Source organism: Leptonychotes weddellii, chromosome 5 (assembly GCF_054177405.1).
Source record: "Leptonychotes weddellii isolate Sample4059 chromosome 5, ASM5417740v2, whole genome shotgun sequence".
Lineage (NCBI taxonomy): Eukaryota > Metazoa > Chordata > Mammalia > Carnivora > Phocidae > Leptonychotes > Leptonychotes weddellii.
In genome coordinates, this window is record NC_138373.1 from 95,893,114 (window position 1) to 95,909,870 (window position 16,757).

At 35.6% G+C, this 16,757-nt stretch overlaps 1 protein-coding gene across 3 annotated transcripts in view; it reads right to left on the reverse strand.

Annotated features, from left to right (window-relative positions):
* Window positions 1-1,818: 1,818 nt before the first annotated feature.
* The window catches only part of GXYLT1 (glucoside xylosyltransferase 1), a 47,547-nt gene continuing 32,608 nt past the window's right edge, over window positions 1,819-16,757 (reverse strand). For all 3 annotated transcript variants that reach the window (XM_081821506.1, XM_006735227.3, XM_006735228.3), the window contains 3 exons: window positions 14,498-14,621; window positions 14,010-14,182; window positions 1,819-7,649 (listed from right to left, as the gene is read on the reverse strand). In XM_081821506.1, the coding sequence (XP_081677632.1) occupies window positions 7,488-7,649; window positions 14,010-14,182; window positions 14,498-14,621 (459 nt within the window). In that variant the 3' untranslated portion in view covers window positions 1,819-7,487. The remainder of the gene's footprint in view (window positions 7,650-14,009; window positions 14,183-14,497; window positions 14,622-16,757) is intronic.

Sequence of the window (16,757 nt, forward strand, 5' to 3'; positions counted from 1 at the left end):
ATGTTGAGCATCTTTTCGTGTGTCTGTTTTTATCTGTATGTCTTTGGAAAAAATGTCTATTCTGCTCCTCTTCCTATTATTTAACTGGATTATTTGGTTCTTTGGTGTTGAGTTACTTAAGTTCTTTTTATATTTTGGACATCAACTCCTTATTGGATATATCACTTGCAAATTATCTTCTTCATCAGGTTGCCTTTTTGTTTTGTTCCTTCGCTGTGCAAAAGCTTTTTATTTTGGTATAGTCCCAGTAGTTTAATTTTGCTTTTGTTTCCATTGCCTGAGGAGACATATCTAGAAAAATGTTTCTATAGCTGATGTCAAAGAGATTACTGTTGGGGCGCCTGGGTGGCTCAGTCGTTGAGCGTCTGCCTTCGACTCAGGTCATGATCCCAGGGTCCTGGGATCGAGCCCCGCATCGGGCTCCCTGCTCGGCGGGAAGCCTGCATCTCCCTCTCCCACTCCCCCTGCTTGTGTTCCTGCTCTCGCTGTCAGGTGAATAAATAAAATCTTAAAAAAAAAAAAAAAAGAGATTACTGTCTATGCTTTCTTCTGGAAGTTTTATGGTTTCATGCCTCACATTTAGGTCTTTGATCCATTTTATTTTTGTGTATGGTGTAAGAAATTGGTCATTTTCCCAACACCATTTGTTGAAGAGACTTTTTCCCCATTATATATTCTTGCCTCCTCGGTCATAAATTGACCATATAAATGTGGGTTTATTTCTGGGCTCTCTGTTCCATCCTGTGGATCTATGTGCCTATTTCTGTGCCAGCACCATACTGTTTTGATTACTACAACTTTGTCCTATGTCTTGAAATCTGAGATTGTGGTACCTCCAACTTGTTCTTCTTTCTCAAGATTGAGTATTTGGGGTCTTTTGTGGTTCCACACAAATTTTAGGATTATGTGTTCTAGTTCTGTGAAAAATGCTGTTGGTATTTTAACAGGGATAGCATTACTTCACATACTTTTCTCTTCTGTATTATTTGAATTTTTGTTTCAATGGGGACATTTTCTAACTTATAAAAGATTTAATTGAAAATATAAAGATTGCTAATAAGTATTTATTAATACATTTTTCATGAATTTAAAAGAACTGCTTCTTGGAAGCAGTCATCACCTCAGTAATCTTTTAAAACCCTTTATATTGTGACTAGAAAACCCACTGTATAAATAATAAAATATGTAAAACTGCCAACTGTGAGACCGTAACAATACAGAGAACTTTCAAACAAAATTACACCCTGGCACAGAAAAGGCGCTTGTCTCTAATCTGAAATGTGATCCCCCTGGAAATTATAAGAAATACTTGGGCCCGGAAATAATGTACGGCCTGTCGCTACCCAGTAGCTATCTCCCAAGCTCCCAACCCTTCTACCGCACCAACTGTTCCCTTTCCTCTGAGCAGCCATTCTTCAAGGAGAAGCCATCTTTAAGTTTGGGGCAAATCTTCATGGGTAAACTGTTAGTTTTATTGCCTTTGCGAAGTGACTGTTTTAGGCACAGATACTATTATGGCTATGAGAGCAAGTAGAACCTTCCTCTTACAAAAAAGACATATTTCTGCCTCTGGCTGTGATTGCAATCTGGATGTTAGTGGTCACTCTGGGGCCATGTGGTGAGACCAAGCTCACGTGGTGAGAATGGTAATGGAAAAATAGACAGTACTTAACTTCCTGATGACATTGTTCAGCTGCAGAAATAGCCACTCCAGAAACTGCCCGCTGCCTAGGCTCCTGGTTATCAAGCATCCCAACCGTAAAGATTCCAAAATTGTTTTTGATTGCTAGAATAATTCAGACACGCCATTTGAAGAAATTAAACATTTATGGAGTACATATTTATTTAGCAACAGCAATACAGTTTCTCAAGAAAAAGGTGACTTGAACTCCCCCAATACAGAACAAAGCAATTTCCATTATTCTCAGGTTACACCCAAATCTAGAATCTTATTCCCCTTTAATAAATTTTAAGATACACAAAATACTTGGAGGAAGATATCCAAATTATCCTAAAATCATAATATTTTAAAGTAAAAAGCAGTTTAAAGGTAGTAATTTCTACATGTCACAGTATACCAACATGCCTTCCTGCAGCTTTAGAACCATTACTACTGAAAATATTAATATATTTATGCAAAATGCCTGTGAAAAACTGAAACACTTGCAACTTTTCCAGTTTTTTACTTTGGGAAGAGGTACAAACCACGACCTCCTTCACAGATCTTTTGTTACAACATCCATCAAAAACCAATGGTCCAGCTCTCAAATACTGATGACAATGCATATTATGCATGTGGGTTCTGCTAAGTGTTGAATGGATGACATACTCTGTGGGTATACAACAAGCCCTGAATTGTATTTTTGCATAACATTCCAATATTCCCTGAAGAGATTTTATACAAAGTTGAAAACAGCTATTTGCCATCACAGTCAAAGTCAATTTACTTTTTAAATGGAATATAACACTGTTGCGTTCTCTTCATGTTTTACAAGGAGTTGCTATGGTATTATGTGTGCGAATATGCTCACAAATTCAGATTGTATGTATAAACCAAACATAAGCAAAGGCTCCACATCAGTTCTTAAGTTTGATATTAAAATGCCTGACCACAGACCCTCCAAATAGCATTCACAGTATTGGTAGTTAAGAGAAATTTTCCTTTCTTTTTTTCCCCATTTTTTGAAAGGCACTTTTTTGTTTAAAAACCGAGTTTATGTAAATTCTAAAGAAATAATCCCGTTAGACATTTGGAATTATTGGTAGAAATGAGGTGACAATACATTGTTTTCCATTTAAAGGTAAATTCGACATTTATTTTAATCAATTTTAAATTGCCTAGTCCAACATGCTATTCCATATTCTTTTCATGGTTCTCTAATTCCTAGACATTTGAATTAACATCATATTCTAGTTTAAAAAAAAAAAACAACATTCCTGTGCCACCTCTTAGAGTTAAGTTTATATAACTTGATTTTAGAAATCTGGTTTTCTGTTCAGTGAATTAGGGAACAGCGAACACTGGAACAACTTAGCCAGACTTTAAGAGGCAAAAAAGGGTTGCTTTGGCAATGTAAAAAGGATAACTGTTACAGTACAAATCATTAATCTACTTTTATTAAATATTAAAATGCAATAAGGCAACTGTTGTTTTAAGACACTTGAAAGTACATTTAATAAATGGATAATTGGCCCCATACCTGACCTATTGCACCACTACTATCCTTCTCTATTTACTCTAAGGAACCAAAAAAGGTATTTAAAAAAAAAAAACAACAGATCCATGATCTTTCTAAAACACTTCAAAGAGGTTCTGATTACTATTAAGGTATTTATTACTTACAATACAAACTTCTGAAAATTATCTTTTCAGGCTTTTCCCTTCAATGTGTTTCTCCTGTCTGCTCATCTCTTGAATCCATTTATAACTGTTCCACTGAAAGTATGCCTACTAAGGAATCAACAGATGTGATCTACTGCCATTCGGGGGCGGGGGGGGCAGTGATTCCCAAATCTGGCTTCCTATCAGTATCCTCTGGAAAACTGTTAACAGATTCCTGGGGCCCCTTCCAACCTAACTGAGCCGTCCCCTCCACCCTGGACTCCCCTGTGAATCCCGGTGGTTAGTCTTGTATAATCCAACAACTGACTGGGATCCAGTCAAGAAATACAATGTTGAATCATTATCACTAAATTAGATCAGTGAGTAGAGTGACTGCAACAGGACTCTAGTATTGACGAATCAAACCAAAGTAGTTGTGCTGCTGCCTCCATGAAAGCCAGTACCCTTCCTGACCCCGGAGGGCCTCACAAACTGAAAACAGAAGGCAGGCAGACAGGGGCACAGGGTGGGGGGCCTACAACTCAAAAAGTGACAGTTTCCACAGCATTTCTCTCCACCTCCACTTCTCGATTTTCCCACTCTCATTCCATCTTTTCTCTTACTCTGCCTTTTGCCATTCTCACTTTTATCCCCTTCTCTTTCCTCACTTTCCTCACTTTCTCTCTTTTCCTTCCTTTTTTTTTTTTTTTTTTGATCATTCATTTATAATCACTCCTTTCTTCTCTGCTTTCTCTTCCTTAAAAACTCCTCCTTACATAATATAAGCAAATTCTTACTGGAGATATAATACATGTCAGAAAACATTCACCCTAAGGAAACAGAATGATCTGTATAGGAAGCAAAACAGAACTTCAACACTAATGCTTGTGTGTGGCATGTATTAGCCATGTAGAATGCATTCAGATCCATTATCTCTGTTGAGTCATGTAACTTTCTGACTTACGACTTCTGAGACTCATGAGGTTGGAAGAGCATATCGATTGTTTACAAACCTAAGGCACAGAGAAGGTGAAAGGATATGCCTGAGGTTCCCATCCAAGAAAAGAATCCAGATATAATACACAGACTGGTTTTTTGCCATTATACCAGTAACATCTGACAGGAGGCGAGATGAAAGAGCAATGAGTAAGCGGTAATATTATTTCAGGTTCTAAAGTGTCCAAAAGATAACTGGGTTACCTTATACATTATGAACTATTCTTCACAGGGGGAAAAAAAAAGTTACATATTGCTTTAAAATGTAAATCACAATATATATTTTCTAAAGATTTCCAAGTTCTTTTAAGATGGCTATTTCATACAAATGAAATATGACTACATTTTAAAGTCATTCCACTTTGGTAATACTGTAGCCCAGAGATAGTTCTGAGGTCAGAATTGTTCTAATACAAAGACTCAAAGAATATATAATGTAATTTATATAACTGCATAGATATACCGTTTTATGAAAAGAAATATATTCTCTAAGTTGTTCTATAAATTTAACCTCATTAATGTTGAGAACTGCATTTCTTAAGCATTCTCATAGAAAAAGTTACCTTATCTAAAGATAAATTCAGAAAACTCATTTTACTATTGTTACGGACTTTCTGTGATATCCTAAATTTTAGGTAAATATAGTCCCTAAGTAGAAAGTTTTCACCATATCCCAATTTATGGTAAAATGCCCAATTAGGTCAGGTCTGAATAAAACCAGATGAAAACCTTCTAACTGATCCACAATGTGGAGTGTGTGACAGTGTAAATAAGCCACAACATGAAAAAAGAGATATACAGCCCAGCTGGATTAAATTATGACCACACACTACATAGCCCCAACCCACTTTATTAGAGCCAATGGGGCTGAGATTCTCTGTTCACTGAGGAAATTAAACCTAAGAAACTTACTAATAATATAAGTTCATATCTTGCCAATAACCCCAATTCCTCTAATATTTCAGAATCACATTTATAATCTAACTGTGCCAAGAATTATGGTATCCTAACTTCAACTTGGCAAAACGATTCCCAGTATTTCCCAAACTAGCTGACATCAAAATCATCTGAGATGCTTATTAAAAATAGAATCATAAGATGACTTATTTTTGCACACTAACACTGGAGACAATTAAGGAAATTTGCTTAGGAATGGATAGTAAATGAAGTCAGAGGAGGTATGATGTCATTGTAGTTACCAAAGCACTCATAGCAGTGAAATAACAGGCTATCCGGCATTTTCTTTAAGATATTTCAGCGAAGGGAAAAGGAATACATGACACAAATATGGTAAGATATTTAATGTTTAATCTGGGCGATGAGTACCACTGTACTGTTCTACTTTTATGTAGTTTTAAAATCTCTTCATTAAAAAAACATTTGCAGCCCCTATCCTAGACACAGTGTCCAAGAAGTCTAAGGGGAAGCCCGGGGATCCATGCTCAACAAGCTCTCCACGAGAGTCTAATCTAGACAGGCAAAGTTCTTTCGGCGACCATTAGAAATGATCTTATATATACCCTCCAAACTTCAAAATCCTAGGATTCTAATTCTCTACTCAGTAAACTCAATTATCAGCACAGTTCACAAGTGCTTATATTCACCATGGCATTCTGCCAAGGACATACAGATTGTGTTCTCTAAACGCATCTGTTCAAAGAGTGCTGGGCTGGTTATCAACTTCTAATTTGCCTTTTTTTACACCTTCCTCTCTCAGTTTGCCCTGATTGAACTGCAAAAGACAGGGGACAACTGCACTGACCATGTCTTTCTGCATATGCCATGTCTCCACAGAGGACACTCTATCTTTATAAAGCCGATCACCACTTTTTTCACATAAGTTTTTTTTTTTTTCCTTCAGATTTTTCCTTCTCTACTTAAGCATTAAGATATCAGAAAAGGAAAAAGGAGAATAACCACGTAGCACCTAATAAGATGAGATATATGCCACAGCACAGTACATGCTAAGTACTCAGAATCTATAGTCATGTTAGAGAGCAGTCAAGAACACTAAGAGAAGTAATATTTTTCTTATCTTCGAGATTAAAGTCTTAAGTAATGTTCAAAAAAGGAAGATATGCATATTAACCCAATCAAAACTACTTTTTCTATACTCAGATATAACAATCTTCTTAATCCAAATCATCATGAACATTGTCTAACTGACTTAAAGTAAGGCTCTCTACATTTGCTTCTTCAAAGTATCTTGTAAAGCCATTCTGAGGTAGAAGAAAAAAGTTTAAATCGACCACTTTTTTCTGCTTCATTGTAACTAAAATGACTGTTCACAGGAAGTATATAGCTTATGCCTTTTGGTCCATCACATTTTCCACAATCACGTAAGTATACTAGTTAGGTTCTCACTTTATGATCAGCTACTTTTTGCTTCCAGAATGCCCAGTAAAGCTGAAAATTTTCATTTAAAGTGATGAAAATTTCCAAAAATATCTTAACAATCTCAGATTTGAGTTTTGGCAACACAGGTTAACATACACAAATGAAAATACTACACTTCACAAACACACACAGACTAAAACTCCAACATTTTTATGGTTTTCCCACTTTCTTATATAGCTCAATTTTAAACATGCAGCTTACTTATAATCTAATTTTAAACATGATTGTCACAGGAATATTTTAAAACAGAGATGAAATGTATAAAGGCACACATCGATTGTCAATGGTTACATCGGTTACATCACATTGCTTTAGAAACAGAACCTGTTCTGTTCCTGTAAACTTTCTGTCACACATTTAAAGTGAGGTTAGTGCTGACATAAAATTATTGCTATACTCACAGTTTGAATGTTTTCACTGTGTATGAGGTACATTTTCTCCATCCATACACCCCTACTGTCCCTACTCACTTGAGAAGAGTCAACCAAAGTCTGTAGGCTACAAACCATTCAATAATATTTTCATCAATACTGTATTGACAGCAAATAACATTACAAAACATCAGGTATCAAAAATGTCTTCTTGCTGGAGTTCAAGACTTTAATTTATTCTTCATTACATGAATATATATACTCATTTAACTTCTTCAGGAGAAACAATTATTCTGAAGATGAATAATTCCTTCCTGAACACTTCATCCAAGACCATTTCTTCACACATGTCCTCTGATATTTTGTTGTTTTAATTCATTTGATTTAACGGTCACCAAGGATCACCTTTCCTTTGGTGGTCTATCATAACGATCTTGTATGCTTTTTGTTAGCTGTTTGATAAATATTTTGTAAATTTTTCCACAGTACGTATGGACTGTCTTTTGTAGTTCCAGTTCTAAAGGTTTTAATAAGGAACGGATGTTGTCATCTTTAAAAGAACACTAGAGAAAGAAAATAAAAAGACAAAGATATATATATGAAAATTCAATTATGCTCTAAACTTCCTCAATTTAATATTGATAACTTCCACTTAAGTCTCACAAAAAGTACATATGCTGAACAAATATTTTCAATGAATTAAATGGATGTATGATCTCACATTAGTCACAGTAAATCACTGAGGGCATCAGGGAAAGTTTTTCAGAGAAGAGGTAATGGAGGCACGGCATTTCAAGCCAAGACAAGAACAGGTGCAAGAGCAGAGAAGGCCCAGAGACAGCGACTGGTGTGAGATGATGACCAAAAGTTCTGAAGACAGTTCTGAAGTTTCCCAGAGACACTAAGGAAAGACAAAACTCACTCTGATAATAGTGTTGAGGCTAGACTACAAAGAATTGAGAGAGAGGCATGCCGTGGGAGGAATGAATGCAAAATGACAGCACAGTTCAGGGTTTCCCAAAGAGCCCTAACTATACAAAGCAGCCCCATGGGTAAATGCATTTGGGAGCTGCTCCACATCATGCACTCTTCATGGGAACTCACACCAGCACATGAAAAGCTATAAACAGTAAAATGAAAAATACATGTGTTGAATGTTGTTTGGCCCACCAGTTCCAAAATATATTTTGACCAGAGTCCTTTTTTACTGTAAAATATACAATATCCCAAGGAATACATTTTGAAAAATACTGTAATAGCAGTTATTATAACTTGTGATTTTAGTGTTTACAACCAGCTATATTTTTTGATTTGGCATTTGCAACTAGTCATATTTTCAATTAGAAAGATAGATGGGGCTTAAAAATGGAATATTTTATGTGGAAGTTTAGAGTCAGTGAAAAATGCAAGCTCCTGAAGGAAATGCAGAACCTGACATCTCAGAGGGCTTAAATGACCTAAGGCGATCCCCAAGGTTCACTACCATGACACTGAGGGAGAGGAAAGCAAGTGCCACTTGAATCGCAATTAATGAGTCTATGGAAAGCCACAGTCAATCTTTGGAGAACAGGATGAACTTAAAGGATAATTTGTAACATGGCTTTTATCAATGTAGAGATGTAAAGAGACACTGAACCTCGGTAACTCTTCAGAAAGAAAACCATGAGCATTAACTGCATGAAACCATCATTCTTGGGATGATTTTTAAACCCAGTCACGTGCACTGAAGATAAACACTGTTTAGAAGATTAAAAATGAAAAGAGGAGAGGATGCTTAACTAGGAAGAATGTAATGGAAATAGTACTAACTGGCATGTAACTAACTGGGAGAAACTAATAAAAGCTGGATTGGTCTTTTGTTTGTTTGCTTGTTTTAAAGTGCTATATATGGATACACCTAAAATTTATTTGGGGTTAAGAAAAGCAGCCATGTTGAAAAAGAGCAGCCTTTATCAAGGTTTATCACCTTTATCAAGTAACACTGTCAAGTTACATCTCAATGCATACAAAAAACATCCTTGGACGACTGTGGTTGAGAGGCTAATAATAACAGGAAGACCAAACTATGACGTTTTTCTAAGCAATGAAAATAAAATGACAACATGGGTGACCGGGTGATGGGTATTAAGGAGGGCACGTGTTGGGATGAGCACAGGGTGTTATATGCAAACTCATGAATCGCTGAACACTACAACAAAAACTTACGATGTACTATATGTTGGCTAACTGAACATAATGAAAAATAAAAAAAAAATTTTTTTAAAGGAAAATAACATTACAAAGGTGTTTAAAAGTTAATTCCCAGAAATATGAAGTACCTGATATTCAGTTCATTCATTTTCATGTTATTTCAATCCCAGTGTTTGTGGTTAAAAAAATTTTTTTTTCATGGGGCGCCTGGCTGGCTCAGTAAGAAGCATGCGACTCCTGTTCTCGGGGTCATGAGTTCAAGCCCCATGTTCGGTGTAGAGATTACTTAAGTAAATGAGTAATTAAAAAAATTTTTTTTTTCTTCCCTAAGTATTTTGAAGAAGATTTTTCTAAAATAAAAACAGTGCCCCGTGAATTAGAGCTCTTTTAGTCCACCATATAACACAACTAATTTGACCTTTCAGGGAAAAGATGATAAATTACCAAAATTGCCACCCATATAAATAGAGCCTGAAGTCATGGCACATTCTGCCATTCACATAATCTGTAGCACTGCAGAGCTGTGCAGGACATAACTTGCATCTAGGTGTTCCCCTTCCCAGAGCCCACATGTGGCCTCACCTGACTGGAGGCCTTTTTCCACTTTCCACACTGTATGCTATGCCTGACTCATTTTCACTTTTCCTTCTCTGTCTTTATTACAATATACTGTTATATAATTGTTCTACTTCATTATTAGTTATTGTTCTTTTTTTTTTTTTTAAAGATTTTATTTATTTATTTGAGAGAGAGAGAATGAGAGACAGAGAGCACGAGAGGGAAGAGGGCAGAGGGAGAAGCAGACCCCCTGCTGAGCAGGGAGCCCGATGTGGGACTCGATCCCGGGACTCCAGGATCATGACCTGAGCCGAAAGCAGTCACTTAACCAACTGAGCCACCCAGGCGCCCTATTAGTTATTGTTCTTAATCTCTTATGTGTCTAATTTATAAACTAAACTTTATCAGAGATATGTATGTATAGGAAAAAAACACAGTATATATAGAGTTCAGTACTATCTGTACTGAAGACATCCCCTGGGGGGGCTTGGAACGTATCCCCCATGGACAAGGTGGATGACCGTAGCACAGAAGGGAAACACTCAGGACGACTCCCTTGTGAAGACAGTTAGGCAAATATAAGCAGGATGTGAAGTAAATCAAAGTTAACACAGAACCACCAAGAAATGTAATTCAGAATGAAATACGTGAAGCAGAAAATACCTTACAGAGCAATAAAATGTTTTGTTCCCATTTTGCATTTGAAATTTTTAATCTTAATATTTTTATTCACTCAACAACTAATATTTAACAAATATGTATGGACTGTAAAACCTGATTTGCTGGAAGATACAGCCATGCATTTACATTTTAAAGATGGTTCATATCCTTTATAATTCATATTGTTCATTGCATTCAATGGCAATGACTAAGCTTCTGTCTGAAACTTGCATAAATACTCTTGTCTGAATACATTGCTTTTAAAAATTACACTTCTCATTGAATTATAGATAAGGGAAGATAAAAACACTAACCAAGAGCACCATAAAAGACTGATTAACTTCATTAAGTTGAAAAATGGGAAGATACAGCTATAGTTAATACAGATTCAAAACAAATACAAATAATTCAGTATTTGAAGTCATTTTAAAAGATTTATTTTTTTAAATCAAGTGTAACTAGTCAGCTTAAAACCATTACTCAGCTTTTTAAAGGTATATATTTACCAAAGATCAAAGAAAAGATCAAATAAAACTAGTGAAATTTAATTCCTTAATAATGGATTTTCTTAATGCTCAAAGGAAACAAAGAAATCATATTTTTATAAGAATGTATTTCTTTTCTATTCTGCAGTCTCAGAACCCCAAAAGTACTTTTCTTCATTTTATCACCTTTTGACAACACATGATAAAGCATTAATATACAAAATTGATTTCTGGGGGCATATAAGGTTTGCTACATTAAATGAATATCAACACTAAATTTTAGAATTCTTCAGTGAGTGTAGCTATATCATGATAAACTGATGATACAGAAACTTTATCTGTCAAGTTTACAGGAGAAGAAACTTAGCAAATAACATATAAAATGATAGCCTACAATGCCATTAGCACTTTGCCTACCACCAAGTTTGAGAAACACTGATTTCCAGGAAAAAACTTCAATTCCTTATCATTGCAGATCATCACCTTGATGCAGCATATCATCACCACATTGATCCCAGCCCAGCCACTGCCTACCATCACCCAGCACTCCACTCCAACTGAACAGCTCCACACCTGACCTCTCTCCATGGACTTTTCATGAAAAAAGTTTTTTGTGTTAAAACCCCTGAGCCTTTTTCTCAGGCAGTACTCTGCCCAGATAGACCCTGCTCCTGGAAAACTCTTCCTCATTCAAGACCCACTTCAAAGGCCTCCTCTGAGTGAGGCACAAGGATTCCTCGGGCCCTTCAAGGCAAACAAAGTTCTTATACCCTCTTATGGTTCCAGTACAGTCTCTGTCACAAAGGATTACAGTTAAATATTTTCATCCTCATTCCTATATATGAGGCTGTACTAGACCAGTCATTAGCAATAAAAAGAATAAGAATCTAAAAAACAGAGGCAATCAGCTCTTCTCCTGACCCCCACACTTAAACCAAACTAGCACTCCTATTATTTACTTATGTTCTGTCTTCACATCCCCATAAGATTAGGCACAGTCTAGCAGAACAAAGAGTACATCTGCATGAGAGATAAGTGGTCACATATACTTCTCCCCAGGTATCAGTGAATTAACTGCATAGACAGGAAGATATAGTTCATTAAGCAAAATCATAGATCCAATCTTCATCTGGACTTGCCCCAAGTTTTGGTCCCCAACATATTCACGGAGACCTGGTTTACAATTCAAACTAGAGATATGTAAAGTACAGTCATCTCTCCCTGTCAACCCACCTTAATCACATAAAAGAGGATAGCAAGAACAAGAAAAAAAAAAAAAGAAGAAGAAGAAGATATCTAGGGCAAGGGTGGGAAAGGGGCAGTATAGTTTTCTCAAACTCAATATAAAGCAGATGCTTAAAAAAGGAAACCCCATTTACAAAGGCAACAAAGAAGATAAAATACCTAAGCATCAACTTAAGATATGTTCAAAATCTGAATGAAGAAATCTATGAAACATTCCTGAAAGAACAAATGGAAAGATAGTCCTTGCTCTCGATTAAGATGTCTCAACACCATCAAAACGTCAGCAGCTCCTAAGTTAATATAAGAAACTGATTCGCTCCCAATAAAAATACAGGTTTTTGAGTTAATGAGTTAATATTTGTTTTTTGAGTTAAATGAGTTAATATTTGTGGAAAAATAACTATGCAATAGCTAGGAAAACACTGAGAACAGGCTCTGAAGAGGGAGTAACCCCCCAGATATTGAAACACAGTACACCGTCTTTATAACTAAAACAGTGCAGCATTAGTGCACAATTAGACAAACCAGTGGAACAAAAGAGAAAATTCAGAAATTACAAATGGAACTTTAGTATATGATAAGGTCAGTATCTCAAATCTTTGGGTTAAAGACAGACTTTTAAATAAATGGGTGTTCTTTTCGAGTGCATGTTGAACATTCTCCAGAATAGATCACATACTGGGTCACAAATCAGCCCTCAACAAGTATAAAAAGATCGAGATCATTCCACGCGTATTTTCAGACCACAACGCATGAAACTTGAAGTCAACCAAAATAACCCAAAATAATGAAGGGAATATGTCAGATGGGCACACGAGTTTGGCAAAAGGGATTCCAATGGCCAAATTGGAAACAACTTAGGCATCAACACAAATAATACATTATAAATCATCGAAAAAAAACACCTATCAATGATTTCTTACTAATAATGTATCGGTCAATAAATGGGTAAAAGGGGATGGTTCTTCCTTACAGGAGAATGCTGACTGCCAAAGTTGTACGGAGAAGGAGAACTAGGGCTGGACAATCCTCAATTTGCAACTACCATAAAGATTGGTTTAAACAAGAACCAACAATGGATGCTAAATGTAGCATAGAAATTTTGATGAGAAGGTATTTACATGATTTTAAAGAGTCTCCCCACAGACTGCTTACAAGAGGAAAAACAACTACACAGTGGAGAAACTGAACAACATTTTGAGTGAGTGATCAAAAGAAGCACTGCCAACGAAAGGCAGGTAGACAAAGGTGACTGTGAATGGGATACCCTGAGAAGCTCACACTGCTTACACAGTACTTTGACCAGGAGGGCATACGCTGAACCTAATCATAAGGAAACATCAGACAAGGCAATATGAAGAACATTCTAATAAGAAAAAAAGGTAAAGAGGCTCTATTCTCCAAAAACGCCAATGTCATAAAAGACAAAAACTGAGAAACTGTTCTATATCGAAAGAGAATACACATGAAAGTACGGTATCAATATGAAATTTCCTGAGTTTGATACCTGTACTGTGGTTAATAAGAGAATGTCCCTGTTCATAGTGAAAACACATTAAAATCTTTAAGGAGTAAAAGAGCATGAGGTGTGCAACTTACATTCAGATGGTTCAGAACAAAACCTGTCTATACTGAAAGAGAACCAATGGTAAAGCATATAAGGTAAAATGTTAATAACTAATGAACATGAGTAAAGGATATGGAAATTCTTTGTATATTCTTGCAAATTCTCTAAGTTTGTAAGAATTTCAACACAGAAAGTTTAAAAAAAAACCACATTCTTACATTTCTCAGTGCTTCATAAATGGCTCTAAATGCTGGTTGCTTATCATCATGGTAAACACCTCTGTTCCCATGAAGAATAAAGATTCCTTCTTCTTCTGCTTCCTGGCAATTGCTTCCATATATACAATGATCTGGTCGATAATTCCATTGACACGGAAAAACAAAAAGGCTTTCTATGTGAAGAAAAATAAAACAATGAAGCAAATAACCCCAATTCCATAGAATTAACATTCTGCAAAGATTTTAGTTTAAAAACACAGCTCTTATAGGAGAAGATTTAAAACAGTGAAAAATGTTTGGCATTTAGATCCTTTCCTACAAAAACAATATTAAGAAAAGTTCAAAAAAAAAGTTTTACTCTGTCTTAAACATAGTGATAATCATTAATATAAGCCAAAATCAAATAATTGCATTTCTTCATTTTTGACTAAATATTATCTATGATTTTTTTTACAAATGCAAAGAATAAAAGGAATTTAAATGATTACCTGGATTATGAAAAAAGATGATATTCAACAGATCTTGATCCCCCCATGTGATGTTAAGTTTGTATTTTTTAAGCAATGGCATAAGTATATCTCCCCATCGCAGCCGTACAGTTGTCATGTCATTCTGTTGGTAAATACATTAAGAAGATCCTCAGGCTTCCATGTTTAATATGGCAGCACAATGACAGTTCCCCATTCTTCCCTTAGCATCACAGAGCACCAAGAAGAAATGCAAACTTCTTCTGTTATAAAACCAAGTGACTCTAACGTGAACCTAAATGTGAGTAGGGTTGTCCGTTTGGGAATAGTAAAGATAATAAAAGAAGGTATCTGAAGCTACAATGTAGAAGTGATAAAACTAGTAAGTCAGGAAAGATTGGGAAAGAGAAAGTAGGTGATAGATTAAAGTACGATGACTGTGTCCTCATCCTAAAATGCAGATAGTTTCAGTACCTATGTCATATGCCTAGACATAGTACCTAGGTCTATATCAGTTATTATGGGTTCAACCCGTTAACATATAAATAAAAAGTACTTAGAGAGTACTTGGCACATGACACATCTCAGTGTTAGCTATTATTGTTACCAGGATCACTATCACTCTTAGACTGATTTGTTAATCTTTTATAATTGACATTTCAAAGAGATCAATCTGAAACTGGTAAATCAAAAACAGTGAATTTCATCAGGTACCTTTTCAGCTTCTATAAAGTTGCTCACAGCTCATTATTTTAAAAAACACAAAGTCAAATACCCAAGGAAACAACAGAGTTGAAAGAGAGCTCTAGATCTTGTGAATGTGGGTGAGAAGCAGTGGAGCTGAATACTAAGCCTTTTCAATTCATTTGACTCTTAAACTCTTCAGACTTAGCCCAATATTCCTCAAAGTACAGTTTTCAGTGTGCACAACAGTGAATTTTTAAAGTCCTTCACAATATTAAGTACAGAAATTAAGAGTAACATTCAGAAACCTTTATAGCAACTCAACAGAATTTTAGGTCTATTTAATCTAATACTTTTCTAGTAACTTACATCATTTTTACAAGTATTGGCTCATGAAAAATTGTACATTTAAAAAACAAAACTGATCCTCCATACACAGTTTGAAAGACATTGTGATAAGCTATTCTAGGATATATAATAAAAACAATGGGGGTAAAAACAATCTATCCTTTAAGAAAGAGAAAGAAAAGCCAGAATTCCTAAGGGAAAAAGCTATATATTTAAACTAAATATTATCTGCTATAACTGTATTACCCTTGTGTGAAGTTTTCAGAACACAGTAAACACAGTAATTATAAAGTAATCAGAAATTCCCCCAAAACAATCTGGAAAATGACTGAAAGAAGTCTTACTTAAGGAAAAAATAAGAAAATACTTTATTGAAAGGACAACTCCGAAATAAGTCATTTAGCATGTTAACTAAATATTGTTAGCATCTGAAAAGGAAACTCTGAATTGTACAAGAACAAAGACTAGCAACACATTCAATAGACAGGGCTGGTGGACACCTTGTACCATGCCATGTTCAAATCTTCATTGGATTCTTTCCATTCAAATATAATAAATATATATAAATATATATATATATATGAAGAAATATACCTATTCAAAGAAAAAAATCAGTGAAAGATCAAATTACAAGGTCCAGTGCAGTCTTAGGGAAAAAAAAAAAAGAAAACAGATGTTGGCAAGGATGTGAAGAAAGGGGAACCCTCTTACACTGTTGGTGGAAATGCAAACTGATGCAGCCACTCTGGAAAACAATATGGAGGTTCCTCAAAAAGTTAAAAATAGAACTACCCTATGATCCAGCAATTGCACTATCAGGTATTTACCCAAAGGATACAAAAAGTGATTCAAAGGGGCACATGCACCCCAATGTTTATAGCAGCAGTGTCCAAACAGCCAAACTATGGAAGAGCCCAGATGTCCATTGACAGATGAATGGATAAAGAAGATGTGGCATATACACACACACACACACTCTCTCTCTCTCTGTCTCTCTCACAGGAATATTACTCAGCCATCAAAAAGAATGAGATCTTGCCATGTGCAAAAATTTGGATGGAACTAGAGGGTATTATGCTAGCGAAATAAGTCAGTCAGAGGAAGACAAATACCATATGATTTCACCCATATGTGAAATTTAAGAAACAAAACAGATGAAGATATGGGAGGGGGAAAAAAAGAAAAAAGAGAGAGGGAGACAAACCATAAGAAACTCTTAACTACAGGGAACAAACTGAGGGTTGCTGGA